The sequence below is a fragment of the Strix aluco genome, chromosome 1 (genome assembly GCF_031877795.1).
Source record: "Strix aluco isolate bStrAlu1 chromosome 1, bStrAlu1.hap1, whole genome shotgun sequence".
Taxonomy (NCBI): Eukaryota; Metazoa; Chordata; class Aves; order Strigiformes; family Strigidae; genus Strix; species Strix aluco.
The window spans coordinates 132,244,794-132,264,615 of record NC_133931.1 but is presented as its reverse complement, the minus strand read 5'-3'; the positions used below and the strand labels follow the sequence as shown (position 1 = coordinate 132,264,615).

General features: G+C 37.6%; 1 protein-coding gene across 2 annotated transcripts in view; it reads right to left on the bottom strand.

The window, feature by feature from the left end:
• Positions 1-1,799: 1,799 nt before the first annotated feature.
• UMAD1 (UBAP1-MVB12-associated (UMA) domain containing 1) overlaps positions 1,800-19,822 on the bottom strand; it is an 85,236-nt gene continuing 67,213 nt past the window's right edge. For both annotated transcript variants that reach the window (XM_074836418.1, XM_074836425.1), the window contains exon 4: positions 1,800-3,384. In XM_074836418.1, coding sequence (XP_074692519.1) covers positions 3,127-3,384 — 258 coding nt within the window. In that variant the 3' untranslated portion in view covers positions 1,800-3,126. The remainder of the gene's footprint in view (positions 3,385-19,822) is intronic.

The window sequence follows — 19,822 nt, the reverse complement described above, 5'->3', positions numbered from 1 at the left end:
TTTGCTCCCCGTTTTCTATGTTTAAAATTAGACTTTTCCAGAGCCTGTATTTACAACTTTTCCAGAGGAAATAAGAAGTGTCTTGTTATGTTTGATTTATTAGAAAGTTCCATAAGGAAGCTATCACACAACGCATAGTACATCTCTTGCAGGGAAAATGTAGAGAACTGCAAATGAAACTCAGAATCTCCCATGAACTAAAGTAACTCCAAATAAACCCATTTAATAAAGGAGTGCAGGCCTAGTAATATGTCCACTAATGGCAGTGACAAAGCTCCCATTTACAGCACGTCACTGGCCCAGGAACACACCTTGATCTTTCCTTATTAGTTCTGGAGTTGGCAATCTGTCTTAATTCTGACATTAATGACATCACCTATGAAATATCTTTCAGTTCTGTCTAAACAATTTACATATATATGCACAACACAAAGCACACAGTTCTATTCAAGTTCTCATTATTATATACAGAATATACAGAAAGGAGAGCCAGGGCAATTTACTATTTTATTATCAATATTGATTATATTTTAATAGTTTTTAAATTTTTAAAAATTAACTATATACCTTCATCGGTGGTCAAATGTTTGAATGACAATATATAGAACCATTTGTTGACAGTGACAGATACACATTCACATATATTATATGCAATAATCACTTAGTGTATGATGTTAAACATGTCTTACACAAGCAATTAACATTTTTTTAATGAACTAAGAGTCTTTGAAATATTTCATTTTCTGAAGATTTTGTGCCATCTTCATGTTATTAGTGGGCAAATAGTAATATCCATAAATCTTACTAATTTATAACAGTTTAGGTGTATTCTTTTCTTATGCCAGTGGGAAAAAATTCACCTTTTCTATCTGGATACCACTAGGCTTCAATCCACATTTCATGGACGATCTCAAGCAAGGGAGAGGCTTGAGCCCCAGCCCTTGCTAAAGAGAGGGCAGTCAAGGGACACATTCCCAATACACTTGTTCATTACTAGCACTCTTGCTAGGTGTAAATTCTACCCTTTATGGAACACGATTAAGGATGAAGGCCAAATGGACCGTCCACATTTTTCATCATGGGTGAATACAACTTCCTCCCTACTCTCCTTTGCCTCTCCTTTTCTTTTGAAAGGATGCTTTTGAGTGTAACAAAGCTGTAACGTTCTGACAAAATGTAATTATTTTAGATAAATGATCTAACTTTAAGCAAAAAATGAATGCAAAAAATTATATGCCAAGTCAGCTAGCAAAGAAAGAACAAATATTGTGAGTTTGTTCGGTTTTCAACAGTGTTTTGCAGTTCTGCTTCTAGACCAGCTGAGCTGCAGAAACATTTCAGATTCAAAATGGACAACTTGAATGGAAACATGCTATTTGCAGAATGATTAATTTGTTAACAATTAAATATAAAACAATCATGAAAATGAAATTTAGTACTTCAGGTATGTGTTAACTAGAAAACTCAGCACACAAACCAGTTCTAAACAACGTGGTAAAATTAATTCTTCCTTCTAAGAGGTCTGAGTACTTCCCAGCTCACAGCCACACTATCCTCAGAGCAGTGTCATGGATGCCACCTAAATCACTGCAAGTCACCAACATAGCACACACAATAATACATCAGATGAAAGTGTGACATACTTGATTAGAAGGACCCTGATTTTTAAATGACACTGAAAAGATTTCCAAATTGAATTACCAAGTTCAAGCTCCCATGAAGTCTGAATGGTCACACATATAGTAAACAATGCAGGTGAAGCTGAGTAATAACTCTCACGCATAAAAAATAACTCACTATTATTTAGCATTTTTTTTTATTGGAGTGCAGCACAGATACTTTCCCTGAAACAGTAACTTCAAAACATTTATGAACATAGCTGTCAAAAATATTACATACATTTTTAAAAATCTAAAACATGAATAACAACCTAAGACATATTCACAATGTAATTTCTCCATCTTTTACAGTATTTATCTCAAATACTGTAAGAGGATGCAAGTCTGAAAATATATGTCTTTTAAGCTATCACAGAGCATAGAAAATATATGAAAATATCCACTAACATTTGGCACAATATAAATATTCTACCCCAAGAGAGAAAACAAGTGTAGTCTTTTGTGTGACACAGATCATTATTCATCACAAATCGTGATGTTACATCAGAGAGCTGTTGTTCATGCAACAGCAGCTCTGGTTTTAGTCGGGAAAAACATGCCCAAAGCTTGTGAGTGGGGGACACAGTGGTCTGTGAGAATGCATGTTTAGGTACTTAGCCATTTAATTTAGCTGGATAAGAAACAATGTAATGTTTTCCTGTTGTTAAACATTGCCATCTGTATCTCTGGCACACAAATTAAAAAAAGAAGGGTGTGACCATTAAAAGTACATGTCCTGATATTTCCTTCTTCAGGGGGCAAAGAGGTTAAAATGGAAAAGCTGATCTGTGTATAAATCAGGAACACATGTGGTAATGAGAACAAACAGCAGCCAACAGGCAGGCGGGGAGGACTTCTCCGGGCACAAAAAGAGATGGTCAAAAATACCATCTACTGGAAAGGGAAAGGAGCAACTGATTGTCACTTTAAAATCGGTAAGTTTAATATTAAGTCTTCATAATTACTTACGTACTCGTAATTAACTCTGAGTTTTAGAACTTGGTTTAACTGAAAACTGTCTGTCCAGTAGTGCAAAGCTGCTTTGCTTTAACGCTAATACTGGTTTTTATCTGTAGAAAATCAGAGGCGATCTTAACATGTGTAACAGTATCTACGTGTTTAGTATCTGAGTGAAATAACAGTGCAGACGTGTGTAGACTTCATCTTAAAGTTATGAAATGTTTGTGTCTGCAGCCTACCTACTGGAAGTAGATTACCAACAGCCAGTCTCATACTCTAGCTGAAACAGTTTTGCTTGATTTCTTTGGAGATAAACACAATATTTAACACAGCAAGTTACAGTTCACTTAAAGCTAACAAATAGAACACAGTTGTGAATAATAATTCTTTTGATGCAATGCATCTGATATACCAGTGGCAGGCCCCGAAAATATTGTCAATTAAAATAAGTCTTTATCTTCACTTTAAGACTTGTTCCTTGACACAGACAGAAAACATAAAGAAAACATTATGGATCACAAAGCACTGAATTTTCAAGCGTAAAGTCATACCAAAATCTTGATAAATTATCATTGATGTCGTAGGTGAGCAATCGGTCAGGAACATCATTATGGGTGCCCTGCACTGCTAACACATGTGGTGCTAGGGCAAAGGGTATGTCACTCAGAAGATCTGACATGAAAGGGCTGCTTTCCAAATTTTGACTCCTTTCATTTCCCACCTCTCCACTTGATACAGTCAACTGCGATCGGTGCCCTGTATTTATCTAAAGAGAAGAACAGAAATTTAGACACTACAAATCAGGCATCTAAGGCTTTGTACTTATAACCATCATGACCTACTAATAAATGAAAACAAAAAATAAAACAACAAATAAAATCAGTTTCAGAGTTTGGTTCAGGTAGATCTAAAATAGCAATTCTTAATACATGTTGACATAATTCTTTAGATCAGGTTGACTTGAAATAAGGGTAAAACAACAATAGATTTTTTTGAATGATTAGTGGGATTTCTCCACCCACTGTTACTCTGCATTTATGAAACCCGTAAGGCTGGTGGGACTTTCTGTCATTATGTCCAGTCTTGTTGAGAGGAAATTACTTCATATAACTCCTTGCATACACTGATGAAGCTCCATCTTTTGTTCCCCCTGTGCCTCTTCAGAAGTTGTCCAACAAAGGCATGATTTTGATGATTAAAAACCACTCCTATCCCAGTTATTTCAAAGTATTAATGATGTTGCTTTCCAATTTGAAACGGAATTGCATGACTGGCTGGTGAGGTCTATTATATATGGCAACATATGCATTGCCAAATATGTGCTTTATAGAAAACCACTGTTAACTAAACTTAAAAAACCATGAAAAACACCAAACCAAAACCAGCAATAAAACAAAACCCCCCTGCCATACAGAAGAAGTCTACAGAATTTAAAGACAATGCCAGCAGATAAGATGCTAGACCCAATAGACTTGCGAGCTTTGATAATGGCCTACCAATATCACCTTATTGTCTATCCTAAAATTTCTGCTGTTTTGAAAACAAATACTATTTACTCTGCCTCTAGAAATCAAATCTAACTTGTTTTACTATTTATAGCAATAAAATGCTATGCAAACTGACAGCTCTCACATCATCTCTAGGAGTAAGATGTTTGTTATATGGATTTTTAATTTTTATAAGCACACATACAGAAATATTCAGTAATTTGTTCAAAAGTGCTTAACCAGTCATGTCAGAGCCAAGAACATTAGACATAAATTTCTGATTACAGTCCTGACTTCTTCATTTCAACCTTCCATACTCAGCACCCAGAAAAGTCCAAAGGTTACACTCTGATTAGGGAGGGGAGAGCACTGAAAGCTCTAAACCCTAATTTGGTGTTCAACTGATCATAAGAGTTAAATGGATCTAGTTGTATGGAGGTTGCTTTCATCCTAAATGATTCCATGATTTTTAGGGGAGCTCTGCTGCTCGAGATCTGACCTGTGCTGGAGTTGAATGTTACAGAGAATCTGAGGTTGTGGCTGTTTTACAGAAGGACAGTTTGGGCAGTGGGATGGTGGTGGGGTTGTTTGTTTTCCAGCCTGGGAGTATGTAGCACAGCTAAGCGTTTAGCCAGGTAAAAGGCACTCCATCTCCTTCTCAAGGGAAGGACTGGATTTGACTTGAACACAACCCGAACACTAGTCATTCCTGACACAACCCAACATTTCATCTAGTAGGACATATAAACACTAAAACCTTCTATTAAACTGTCAACAATGAAATAGATAATCTTGCCAATCTAAGTCAGTTCAGAGTCAGTACTTGTCTTAGGTGACGGAGGAAGCTCGCTCCTCCATCAGCTACTGGGACAGAAGGCGTTCGTGGTGCTGCACGCTCTGAAATGGACCTTTATTTGGAAGCTTTTGTTTATACTCACAATTACTAGAAACCTAAAGGTTACGATAAACTTCCCAAGATCTGTTACTATTATCTCATAGGATAATAATGTACTATTTCTTAAGGTCAGAAGTTTTTTTTAAAAGGAATGACTGCTAGATCTACCTACTAACCTTACTGGTTATGATCCAATACAAAAGAGGAGCCAATGAGCTCCAAAGGAGGCAAGTGAGGAAAGCACCTTCCTACTGAGCTGCTGGTATTCAGTTCCCAGTACAAATCCTATTTGATTTTTCCCCCCCTCTTTCAGATCACCTTCTGGCTAATTGTTATAAACCACTTTATTTTATAGGTATCAAAAAGGAAAGAGCAGTCTATTCTTCTAGGCCACTTCAGAGCCTTCTGGAGTTAGACAGGATATGTCACTGGGTTTCTCTTGCTTTAACAATATTCTCTAAGCTATTGTAATACTGACATGTCTGTACTACATAATTTCTACAGCTACAGTTTACAGATGCTTCTTCTTGTTCTTTATTTTCCCTAGCTTTCCTTTTCTCAGTTCTCGATTCTAATGAGTAGCTAATAGCTCTTCAGAAAGCCACACGCAACAGCAGAGGCAAGAGTTGATAAAGAAGATTTCTTTTCGGCTTCCTTACTGATTCTGGTACCTTTAGAGGGCAAGGAAAATAGGAAAGCCAGCAGAGAACTCAGGAAGATAGCTTGCATAGTTCTCCTACTGCAGCTTTCAAAGCTCTGAGCAGAAAAACACAGGCAAGTCTGCAAGTTCAGGAAAAACCCTAATGTCTCTTGTACTTGTCTGTTCTAATCAGCACAGTTATCTTCAAGTTGAAGACCAGCAGCTCTCACTTTAGAAGGCAGCTTAGCTTCTATAGCTGCTAACTGATAACACTTAGAGGGAAGTCTTCCTTCTTGTCATGGCCAAATAGGCTCAAGGCATGCATCATAACAAAATGTATAAACATCTTCTGTTACAGACATATCCTCTTGCTTAGAACACTGCCGAAAACACACAACATTTACTTATGTTAATGATATTTATCTGAAAAAAAACCCACAATACTTCAAATAAGTACTTAAATTTGTAGCTGCTGTAAACTTAAAAACTTCCCTTAATTTCTACTCTGCACAAATTTTTTACATACCCTCTTGAAAGAAATAACCTGTAGAGCATTTACTGAGGTGCTGGTATTTGCTTGTATTACATCAGTCCCATATTCTGAAGAGGAGAGCGGAGCCAGAAAGCCCCAAATGAAAAATGGGAAAAAGTTACATCTAGGAAGCAATTAAACAAGATCTCCAAAGGCCCTTCTGCCTCCCCCCACTCTCACATTCCAGGGAAAAATGATCCCTCACTCACTGTCCTATTCCCAAAGCTCAGATGATAATCAGAAATCCCTAGAATCTAATGTTTATTTTGTTTGGCAAATTATACTTTTATGAACACCTGTTTATATCTTAATTGTCCCACAAACTGGACGAACTCAATTTACAATGTAAATTAGACCATCACGTGGCAAAACTAACTTCAAAGAGGGGAAAAAAAAAAATCAGAGAGAGCACAAAGCATCTTGGATCTTCTTTTTTCCTCCAGAAATCTTACATTTGTTAGAAGGGTGCCAAATGGTCAGCCCCAGAAATTAAAACCCTTTCAGCACACAGCAGATACCATGTATTGACAATGATAGAGCAAGACCCGCTTTTCTGGCTCTCAAGTCCCACTCCGTGTTTCAATGCAAGACCGCAGTACAGAAGGATGAATTACATTAGAATTATTTTACTGTTAAACATAATTTTACCATACTCAATCTCTGCATACTGTCAGCAAGGTTCTTAATAGGCTATAGATTCTGATACTATTTGAATAGTCAAAACAGCATCATAAATAAAGCCCAAAATGGCTGGGCCAACATAACAGATACATCAGGAACAAAGGGAAGTGTCAGGTCAGTATAACAAATGCCATAATCTCATCCTGGATCCAATGGTCTTTGGGTCCCAGTCTACCCAACCCCTCAATGAGAAGGTCTTGGGTCCAATATGACAAGATCAGTTTACAGTATAAATGAGAAAAAGACTCAGGATTTCCTATCTCAGTTTCACACATAAACCGCTACTGTCTCTCCCATGAAAACAGCTATTTTTCACTATCTTAAAATGTCCACATTCACTTTTTCATTTATAGAAAGTCACATTTTGTGTTACAATTATTGGACTGACATCCCAACAAATTATGCAATGGGAAAAATGTAAAACCTGGGGAGGACAATTCTTTAATGCAGCATGCAAACCCAAGCATGGTAGACAAATGCTGGCCAAAGTTAACCTGGAAAGTTAACTGAAGATAGGCTGCTGGAAAACTCTGTCATGTTTGCAGTTTAACTCCTTGAATATTGTGGAGCCCATCCCTTTATCTAGTATACAGTGTGTCATATGCAGTATGGCATGTATTACATTATCTATTAGGTAACTACATACAAAGAAAAAAGTTCCTGTCCTGAACAATTCAGGTTGCAAGAAGTAATTTTTCAATTTCAGCGCAGTCATTACAGGCAATCATATTGCCCTTTGCTATGCAGAATTTTCTGAGCACTCTTGCAGAGATATTTAGATATTGGCCTCATGTGAAAGATCTGATCAAGCTAGACATATTTTTATGCTTCCAAACCATAAAGACATCCTTTAAATGGGCTAAGACATATTTCACTCATATGCTGGAGAATCCACATCAGTGAAAAGACCTTGATGAGGCCAGCCTGACCACCAGGCTTTTATAGCTACTGTGGTAATGTAATGAAGAACTGGACACTCTAGTAGAGAACATCAATCACCCATCAGTGCTGAGATCGCCCAAGCTGGTTACAATGCAAACACCAGCACACAGCTATGTGATGCAATTGAAGTCAAGGTTATGAAAAGGCTTATGTCTTCACGCATCCACTCTTCAAGCGTATATAGAACTGCAAGTCCTAGAGAATTTGATATCCCACATTAGTCACACTGGTTCCTACTTAAATGCCTAACTTATTTATCCAGAATACAATCAGAGCATGTTCTCTAGACATTAGCTAAACAAAGCACTGCCAAATGCTATGACACAATCCTGCTATGAGAAATATTAATTGAATGCACTTAAAAGACCACCAAACAATTTACATTTCACCAAACACCAGGGAGTCAAAAAATCAGTTAAGATCACAGAAGGCTTGGTAATCAGATTTAATTCAAATAAGCAAGGTGTTTTCTTCATTCTTGGTTTGCAATCCAAATGAACAGGGTTAAAAGAAACTGTGTAAACATATATGGTAGCTGGCCATCAGACACTAATTGCGCTCTGACGGCAAGGGTGTTACATGTTATTTCAAAACTGACAAAGTATAAAATTATCCTCTAAAGTAAATTCTTCCTTTTGCTATTTTTTTTTTTAAAAAATGTTTCTCAGCTGCCTTTAAAAACATCTAATTTGCTGCATCTCTGTGTGCTAACCATAAAGTCTGCCAAGAGTCTCGTAAGGAAGAAAAAATGCATAGTTTACAATGTACTTAGAAGCTGGATTTACAGCGCTCTGAGGAGAATCAAAGATCAGTGCTAGCATTATTACCATCCAAACTATTGAACAAGGTTTTCGAATAAAAAGTTGTTCATTCAAAGAAATTTGTACTTTCTGTTAAAAAAGGGTGGTTTTTTTCCAGAAGCAAACCCATTTTCCTTAAAGAGACAGCCTTGAGAAGCAAACAGTACATTCAGTCTTCCAGAATATTTAGTAAATATCCACCAATATCATAACTATGACAGAGATCTACAACACTACTGGTGATATAGAAATACTACATTTCAGACTGTATCATAATGTATCTCAGAATTTATTTAGCATTATGCAGTTATTTCTGACATATCCAGAAACAGAAATTGTCTTAGGGGATTGTTCTTCCAATTGTGTTTCAGTTGATGCTTTTTAGGGTATTCACTGGGTCTTTTTAGAAAATTTGTATGAATTCCATCACTCCACTGATGACGAGTCACTTTTCAAATAAGAATAGTAATGGCAAAGAGGAATGGAGGGGAAAAGGAAAATTATTCACAAAGCATTCTGAATGTTTAGCACTTTGTATTCAAAAATTTAAGCTAGGACAAAAGGATCAGTAAAACCTTGCTGGAGTGGGGAAAAGTGTACATGACACTATAGTTTTTAAATGTCACAAAAAACCCAACCCAAAACATCAACAACAAAACAGCCCCACACCCTACACACCAATATGTATGTGACCTATACCCTCACAGAACTGTAAGAAGGGAAGAAACCCACCAAGACGAGCACAATACAGATGCCCCTGAGATGGTTCAGAAAAACTCAGTGAATCATGAGAGTTGCTATTCTTTTGAGGGTCACTCAAAAGTTTAGTCAGAATCCCCTCCAAGGACTCAAGAAAAAAGTTATTTCTACCTGCGGGAACAAAAGTAGATGGAAGAAGAAGTGCTGGAGACCTTGCAGTAGCTTGTTGCTGTATCCAAATGGCTTCTGGTTGCTTTCTTTGTTTCTTAACAGAAATGCAGTGAATGGGATTGTAATACTAGCCTAAGACTGGTGTTGTCAGTGATTGCAATAGGGCAGATTTCCATGCTGAAAGCTTTGGGCTAAGACCGAGTCCTTGAAGAAGCTTTTAAAAGCAAGAATGGCTGTCAGTGAAAATCAGCCTTCCCATTTGCTTTGGGCTCTTGTTTCCCAGCTTCTTATGACTCTCATTCTGTAATACAGCAGTGATTTGTCTTTCTTAAAGAGCTCCTGCCACCTGTACAATTTTGTGTGTTTAGTAGGCAGCATGGTTTTTTTTCCATTTATCAATATTGCTGTTCAGAGTAAAACAGAACCAGATTTTAAAATAAGCATTTAAGAATACCTGTAGTGATTTGTGACATACATTTTACATATTTTTCTTTTTCATTTTCCTCTTTAAAGCATGCTTTTCAGCTGTTTCTTAGACTAGAATGGAATCAAGGTCAGGTTAATGTTGCTGAAATCTTAAAGAAAAAAATTCTAAAGAAACAGTGAAAAGGACCTCTGACGTTCTACAGTTTTTCATTATTATAGCAAGCTTCCCACAAAGTATCCTGGCCTGCAAAGAACAGTAGGGGAATCTTTGCTAAACCACACTTTCAGTATCAATAATGATGTACATTTGTACATCCTTACTGGCATTAAAGCAATTAGAAAAGTGTAAAGAACTAGCTTTTTCTCTAACATAGGAACAATTTGATATTTTAAATACAGAATGAACTTTCTGTAATTAGTACATGCTCCTTGCCCTCTCAAACAGCTAAAACTGTTAATCTCTGCAGAGGGGAAGAATTGTGAGATTGCTGTTTGAACTCTGGATACTCCAAATGTTCCACGGTTAATGTGTGTTGGTTTAATTATCCTAGTAAATACTAGAGATGCCTGTGAATTTTATTTATGAAACATGTATAGAATGTAATTCTACCCTGAAAAGCATTCTTAATTACCACAAAAGACTGCATATCTAGTGTGTAAACCAACTCATTTGTTCATCCTAGAAGAAAAAAATTGGTTTTCTTTGTTAACAATTTTGCAAACTCAAACCAGAACAAGATTAAGGTTCTGGTTTTACTCAACCCCCTATAATAACAACTGGGCCCAGGAAATATTTAGAGGGGGTCTGGTGATAAATTTTGCAAATATAATGAACTTAATATAACCAAAATTGTATAATGATATTTTTATAATCTCAAACATGGGCATCTCTAAAAAGAAACTACAAAATTGCGAACAAACAGGGATAAGATTCAACATGAAGAAAGACCACAGAACTATGAGAAAGCAGAAATAAGGAAGCAGAAAAGGATTCTAAATCTTTATGAAAAATGCTAAGTCTTAATTTCCCACCATAACTAAAATAATTATACTCTTCTCTTTCCTTCTATCACAACCAGTTTTAGCACTTTTGAATCTGATAACTGAAGAGCTGTATTAGCATTTACGCCCCCTCAGTAGCAGGGTTGCTGTTCTTGATGCCTCCCTGTGCCCCTCTGAAGGCCCCTGTGCTTACGGCATAGTCCTAACTGGCAAATTTTGGACAACATTCCCCTCTGCAACATGAATATTGTGATAAGAATTATCTTAGAAGAGAGAGAGAGGTGTGGGTTCAGTAAGGAACAGTTTATTTAGTTTCTCTGTTCCTTCGAAGTACTATGCAAGCTACTCATAGCAAAGATCTTACACATTATAATAAGCAACATGAACAATATTCAGCACGCTGTGCTTCTGCCAGTGCCAGGAAATGTTTCTAACTAGGCCAGATTTCTTCTTCTTTTCTCTGTAGCATCTATGCTGAAAGATTATAAAGTTCATGAAAATTACTGCAGCAAGTAAACTGCAAGCCAGAAGAACTGTAATTGAAAATGCAGGCAGCTCTAGACATCCAGCAGTGCATTCCACAGCCACAAATCAGAAATGAAGGACAAGTCAATATATTGCAAAATGAATAGAGAAGTCTGATAAATGCTGATAATGGATTTGTTCTGTTGCTTCAGTGTCATCCAAAAGCACAAAGTACTGACATTTATTTTGCTGCTATCTTCATTCCTAATGTAATACAAAACTCAGATAACTTTCCAATACAGCCAGAGAATATACTAAGAAATTCATTTGCTATAAAACTTTAATTGCATATTGAAATAAACAGTATGTAAACAATCCATTTTAATTTAGCAGCTACATTTGGTCAATGTAGTTAGTGACAACAAGATTTGAGCTTCTTTCTCTCTGCTGCTCCAAGCAAAAAAATATCCTGAAGACTTTTTGGGAAGCTGATGTCCTTTATAGGAGGAACTTAGACAAACTGGGTCTCTGCCTCCATGTCTCTACCTCTTGTTCCCAAACCCTGCTATTGTAGAAGTTCCAACATGATAACCTGCTATGGCAGGAAAAAGATGACAGTTTCTCTTAGATGGTAGATGTCCATGGAGCAGAACCTCTAAAAAAGAGGGATAATACTGCATTCTCTCACTATTCTAAGTGTATGAAAATCCAAGGTCTTGAATGGGAAAGGAAGCTGCCTACTTAAGAAAAGAACTTAGACAATTAAACATAAAAGACTAGTAAGAAAATATTTAGCAAACATGGTTTCACAAAAAATAGTCAATAAATTTATCAGCAAATTGGAACAATTGGGAAAAACTGAATGAATCAGAAGTCATTGTTTCAAGAAGAAAAGGAAATCTTTCCTTGAGTAATTGAGGTAGTCAGCAACATCCGTGAAATGTCTCCCTAGAACGTTAATATCAGTGAGAGGAAAAAGACAGAGGGATAACAATTTCCATCTACAATAAGAGGAAATGATCTTGGATTTGGTTTTCAGAAAAAAGCTAATTAAGTAGAGTGAACAAAAAATAATTACTAGTCTGAACCCACGTGAAGCTTCCTCCAGTGATAACTGCAAACAACATCCTCAGCCGCGTTTTCAGAAGGTTTGTTAGGTAACTAAACCCCTGGATCTTCCTAATGGTTTCTCTCTTCAGTCCTAAAGAACATAAACGGATTCTCAGGCAGATGTGTGAATAAAAAACAACTCCTTTGTCCTGAGGTTTTTATTGTGCTGCTGAAAATCCAAGCATGTGGCAAGACTAGCAATATGTCCTATTTACAAATTAAAAATATTCTAATGCCGAAAAAGTGAATTAGGCAAGTATCTCCTAACACAATTTTCCACCTGCTCTCTCCATAGAGATTCAAGTCAGTAAGAGAAAGGAAAAATGGATATTTGACTTTAAGTTCCTCCATACACAGTCTGGAGCACTTGTCAACAGCACCTTCAGCAAACAGGTTACCAGGAGCCAGAGCTTGTAAAACTTCAATCTACAAGCAGTAACAAGACTGAGTTGTCCTCAGCATCTACTGCTTAGGCTTTTGAGATGCAGGAATAAAAGCAGGATGACTCTTAAAGCAGTAAAGAACCAAACAATTAATAATTAAATAAATAAATAAATAAAAGGGAACAAACGTCGGTCATCTCTTTCAATTAAGGTGGCCTCTTTCAGCCTCTTGGCTCTCTATGGAGGAAGATAATTGGACCATAATGAAAAGGAAGAAGGGTACTTTTTTGGCTTTTAAAATAGATTTGGTTTTATAAAGCAGGACTACTAATTGCATTACAACACTAGAAAAGTAATCTTAATATTCATAATACTGTTGAAACAAAGAAAAGAAATTTGCAAACAAATAATTTCCATTTTATCTTGCATTTTTAAGAAATGCTTTAGAACAAAACTTGACAATGTTCTACCTAATGCATGGTCTTTCACAAGTCTGATATGACTGAAGAGTGGTTCCGTTTGGGGGATTATTTTAAGGCAGAAATTGCAGCAGTGGCGCATTGTGGTAACAGGATCAAACCACACTGATGGAAAGTACAGAAAAACATATTCCTGTCTTCTCAATACTAGCATTTTGGACTGAAATGAGGCAGTTTTCATGTCATATGTCGTCTTCATTAAAATGGACTGCCCACTGCAGTTTGTGGTGGGGCTTGTGGTTTTTTTTTTCCCCCCAGAAAGTGGCAGTGAAACTAACCTAAAAACATTGTTCTTTTCCTAACTTGGTGTTTAGAGTAGTTATTAATAAGTTGCCTTATACTACAGTCTTTCAGCCACCCTTTTTCGGTAATGCATCATGTTGTAAATATCACTGTACCATCAGGTTGTATTAGCACACAGCCTCATCAATTGATGTATGATCTACATTGCATTTTAGATCAATTTTAATATTTGGAAAGCCCGGAAGGGTTGCTCCCAGAGGCAGGATGACTGACCAATCAATTTGTTGACACCAGCATTACAGGCTTTTAGACCAACTGCATGTGTTTGGGCCAGGGATACAGGATAATCAGTAGTTTTATCTGGGGATTAAGCTAGTCAGAAGATCCCAAAATTAGAGAAAGGCTAAAAAATGTGATGGGAACATCTGGGCACCCAATTTGAGCAACTCTTGCTACAAATAACCATCCAATGTAACTGAATAAGCAAACAATTAAGTCAAGCATATAGGGAGGTATGCAAATTGTGCTTCTGGATACGTGTGCCTTGGCCACTATTTGGAGTATATGTTCCTCTACTAAAGCCTAGCTCTCAAAATGCAAACACTGCCAATCAGGTCAATTTTACTATTTTATGAACTTTTTACATTGCTATTTATAGGCACTAAATGATGAAAACACATCATGCTTGTGTGTTGTTCTTTTGCTACAGGAGGTGATTTTGTCTTCTGTTGCTCAAACCTCTCCAATCGCACAAACTGACCACAGCACTGACTCCGGACTCCACAGGCAGGGCTGTGGGAGGGACGGGTGCTCCAATCCATCTGTTGTGTGTACATATATTTTCTGGCCAGACAGAACATTCAAGTCCCATCTTAAAAGACTGTAAGGCTTCCTCAGTTCTTGTAATAATGAAATCTCAACCGAAGTTAAACAAAGGGTTTAATGGTATTTCACACTTGCAAAATGCTATAGAAAAGTGTCTTGTAAGAGAGCGCTGCATAACTTTTTTGAAAATGAACGGTTTTCTAGGTTCAGAGAGGAAGTCGGTGACAACCATGTTAATTCACAAGCCTCAATTCCCACTCCAGTTCCATAGATCTAAAAATATAATGCTTCCCTTTAAAAAAAAGACAATGGATGTAGCATTCTTGATGTTACTGTGACTACTAAGTATCTGAAATAACCCCAGCTGTGTATCATGTTACACAGATAACAAGTTTAACTATTCACTTTAGAATTGAGAAAAACCCTACAAGGTGATAGTCTTACAAGAAACCCCAGGTCTTACTGGTTCACCTGGGGTCAATAGATTGCACAAATCAGACCTTATAAAATGTTGTTTGTGAGGCCATTGCAACTAATCCTTTGTGACATGCAGAAGCAGAAATTCTTATGGATGATCATGTTGCTTAAAATTTACATATGTATATATGCATACCTAATATACTTATACATAATATGTACATACACCCTCTCCTCCCCCCTAAGTTGCCCCACTGTTGAGTGCAGACGGAAGTCCACTGGTCCATATATTCTGGAGATCTTCCCAGTATGAAAAGACCTCTTAAATATTTTCGTCAATTATCAAACAGATAATGATATGAACATTACAATATAATGAAGCTCTATAAAGTAAATATGCTACTGTATAGTAATAGTTGTAATATATAATAGTTGATTTTTTTATCTGACTGGGCTATTTACCTTCATTCTCAGTAAGATCACAACCATATACTGTGGCTTTCTCATCATATGGCAGCTCTACTTTGTACGCACTTTTGATCTGTGGCTGCACATGGATCCCCCAGAGAACTGCCAGCTATTTATTATACATGCAAAGGATGGAGAGAGCTAAGAAATATTATGTCCATTGCAGCTGCCAACACTGAAAACTAGTCATCCTTCTTTAAACGTAATGTTAAAACTTCACTTCCTATAGCTTTATGATCATATACAATAATTGAGCAAAACATAAGATCTTTCTTCTGAAAGTACCAGCATTCAGAGAAAAGCAAAAGCTTGATGACTTGCTGCAGTCTTATTCCGGTCCCTTCTAAGAGTGGATATTTTCATTAAGTGATTATTGCTTACATATCCAATTAAGAAGAGAGAAAATATGGAACAACATGCTTTAAGGGCTTTATATGTGAAAAAGATGATCTTGGAGTTAATATGACATATGACAAGCAATTAATCTAACCAGGCCATGACCAGGATGCTAGCTTATGAAAGCTTAAAAAAAAAGCAAAAAAAAAAAAAAAGAGCCAATCTAAGCCACAATATTTTCTATAAACACTATATTTTGTCAAAATGGAGCAAACTAATCACAAACATTAGCCAATAATTTTGAAATATAAACCACCTTCTCTAAAGCAAATTTAGGGAATTTAATATGATGCAGTAAATCTAGCCCAGAACACCCTTCTTGAGATTTTAAACATGGGACCCTCTGAACCATAAACTAAGAGCTGCGTGACTGAATAGAGACATGATCAGTAATAGCTCCTTTTCCAGTAACTTGTAAAAATAATCCATCCAGCCAAGCCTTAGTTAAAAACTGGGCAATAACAGGTCTGGAAGAACCAATTAATTTTAATTCTTTTTATTTTAAAAAAGGAAAACAAGATAACAAGGCAAAGGCAGGGACTGGGAGAATGAAGAACCGCCCACTTTAGATGAAGATCAGGTTCAAGACTGTCAAAGGAACCTGAAGGTGCACAAGTCCATGGGACCTGATGAGATGCATCCACAGGTCCTGAGGGAACTGATGGATGAAGTGGCTAAGCCACTGTCCATCATATTTGAGAAGTCATGGCAGGCCAGTGAAGTTCCTGCTGATTGGAAAAGGGGAAACAACCCCCATTCTTAAAAAGGGAAAAAAGAAAAAAAGGAAGACCCGGGGAACTACAGACCAGTCAGTCTCACCTCTGTGCCCAGCAAAATCACGGAGTGGATCTTCCTGGAAACTGTGCTAGGGCACATGGAAAATAAGGAGGTGATTGGTGACAGCCAACATGCTTCACTAAGGGCAAATTGTGCCTGACAAATCTGGTGGCCTTCTACAACAGGGTTACAGTGTTGGCAGATAAGGGAAGAGAAACTTACATCATCTACCAGGACTTGTGCAAAGCATTTGACACTGTCCCACACAACATCCTTGTCTCTAAATTGGAGAGACATGGATTTGATGGATGGAGCACTCAGTGGATGAGGAACTGGCAGGATGGTCGCACTTAAAGAGTTGTCAATGGCTCCATGTCCCAGTGGAGAGCAGTGACGAGTGGCGTTCCTCAGGGGTCGGTGTTGGGACCAGCGCTGTTTAACATCTTTGTCAGTGACATGGACAGTGGGATTGAGTGCACCCTCAGCAAGTTTGCCGACGAAACCAACCTGTGTGGTGTGGTCTACATGCTGGAGGGAAGGGATGTGCCATCCAGAGGGACCTGGACAGCCTTGAGAGGTGGGCCTGTGCAAAGCTCATGAAGTTCAACAAGGCCAAGTGCAAGGTCCTGGACGTGGGTCGGGGCAATCCCAAGCACAAATACACACGAGTGGATTGAGAGCAGCCCTGTGGAGAAGGACTTGGGGGTACTAGTGGATGGAAAACTGATTACGAGCCAGCAACATGCACTTGTAGCCCAGAAAGCCAACTGTATCCTGGAATGCATCAAGAGAAGCGTGACCAGCAGGTCAAGGGAGGGGATTCTCTCCCTCTACTCTGCTCTCATGAGACCCCACCTGCAGCACTGTGTCCAGCTCTGGGGCCCCCAGCATAAGAAGAACATGAACCTGCTTGAGCAGGTCCAGAGGAGGCCACGAAGATGATCAGGGGGCTGGAGCACCTCCCCTGTGAGGACAGGCTGAGAGAGTTGGGGTTGTTCAGCCTGGAGAAGACTCCAGGGAGACCTTATAGCAGCCTTCCAATACTTAAAGGGGGCCTAAGGAAAGATGGGGAGGGACTCTTTGCCAGGGAGTATAGTGATAGGAAAAGGGGTAATGGTTTTAAACTGGAAGAGGGCAGATTTAGTTTAGATAGTAGAAAGAAATACCTTCCTGTGAGGGTGGTGAGGCACTGGAATAAATTGCCCAGAGAAGCTGTGGCTGCCCCCTCCCTGGAAGTGTTCAAGGCCAGGTTGGACGGGGCTCTGAGCAACCTGGTCTAGTGGAAGGTGTCCCTGCCCATGGCAAGGGGGTTGGAACTAGATGATTTTTAAGGTCTTTTCCAACACAAACCATTCTAGGATTCTATGATTAGCAATATTCCTGCTCCAGAATTATATCAGGTGATCTGCTGAAAAGGATATCTTAAAAGTGTATCAACTTCAGCAATACTTGCTAATTTCTCTAGAAGAGTAAAAAGAAAATTAAATTAATTTTTTTCCCCTACTCTGTGCACTCACAACTGACATTATCTCTTTCTTGGTATTTTGTATCTCATAGTATTTCTGTCTTTCCAATTGACTAATATGACCCATAACCAGATGCCTAGGAAACTGTTATTTACATCTATTCAGAATCCTTACATAGCAGCTTTACAAAGGATCAGTTTAATGAGGATATTATCTGCCAATCCAGATATAAACATGTTTTTTCTAATTTATTTAGATACTTGCCCAAAACAATGCACACCAGTATCTATATGTGGAAAACCACAGATAATTTTAAATTTACTTCAGGAAACACGGGCTTTTTCTTTCTGCTACGTTCTCAGATTTTAGTAGCAAATTATGAAAAGAAAGGGCACAAGAACTGTAACAGAACTATTGCAATTCATAAAGAAAACTATGTCCTATGATGATAAGTATCACAGCAAGGTATATAATTAAGAGGGGCTATGACAACAACATATAAATTAGGTAATTATGGATTAAGCAATCCCTTGGGAGATTCTCTCTTGCCATAGAAAACTTATAACAAGCTCCTTAGATAGAAGGCAATAGCTATTAAGTATTTGAGGGAGAAATAGGACTATAAAGAAAACCAAATAAAACCCCACACAGCAAGAGAAAAATCTTAATTTACAATCTAAAGATGGCTCTCATTTTTGAAAGTTTATTTTAATACACTTAGTGATACAGTTTTCAGCCATTAAATCTGCTGACATCTGTTGGCTAAAGAGCACATGTTGGATTATTAAAAAGTGCAATATCAAATAAACACAAGCTGCTTCTTAAGGTGACAGTAGGGAGATACAAAACACTGCAGCTATTACTGGAAATGTAATTTGTTGTTGTTGTTTCTTGCATCAATTTAATAATCCCAGGTGTCCTGGACACCAGACATACAATAATCTTCATAAATCCTAATTCACAGCTATACCATCTGTCAAAAATATTTTTTATGTCTCCTAATAGATATGCTACATAATTGCTCTCACAGTAGGACAAAAATACATGGTTGCACTAATTTGCTTTACCAATGGAATAGCTCATTATCAAAAATAACCCCATCACATTACTATGGTTTCCAGCACTCTTCATGTATCAAAACTAACCTTTTCATTCTGTTCTTTTCTATAACCTTAAATTCCCAGTGAAAGCAGATAAAGATTGAATTATCTGGAAATTGTACTATAATAATGGAAAACTCATAAGCATGAAAAAATAAAACTGTAATATCTCTGTTATGATGATGTTGCAGTTAAAATTAGAAGCTTTGTATTTCACAGTCACAAAGAGATTAATTTAAGTTCTCGGCCACGCACAGCGCTAAGCATTTTGGCCTCAATCCAGAAAAGCACTTAAATGTGTGTATGACTTTTAGTTCATGAGCCTGAAGCAACTTCAGCAGGATCGTACATGCTTGATGAGGCCCAGAGCACTCATTACCCGGCCGGACAATGCATCTCCCTAGGACTGACTTGGCATCAGGAGATGACCCTCCCAAACCTTCATCTGTACTTGTGGAGACGAAGTGGATACTCCACATGGGATTGTTCAAAGCAGGAGCTTCTGTTTCCACTCCCTGCAGCAGAAGATGAAACGTCTGGACTAAAGTTGGCCTTTGAGAACAAGTTTCTAAGTATCTGCAGTTCCTCTAATATGCATGCAATATCAAAACCTCTTCAAATAATGCAGACTGTGGGTATGGAAGTTGTTATAAGAGGTTCTGTTACATGTTGCTAGTTGCAGCGAGATGATCTGGGTGTAAGCTTTTATTTATGCATTAGTTTATATAATTTATGCATGATTATACAAAAATATGTACTTGAGAATTCAGTCCAGCAAACAAATCCAACAGTATCTAAGT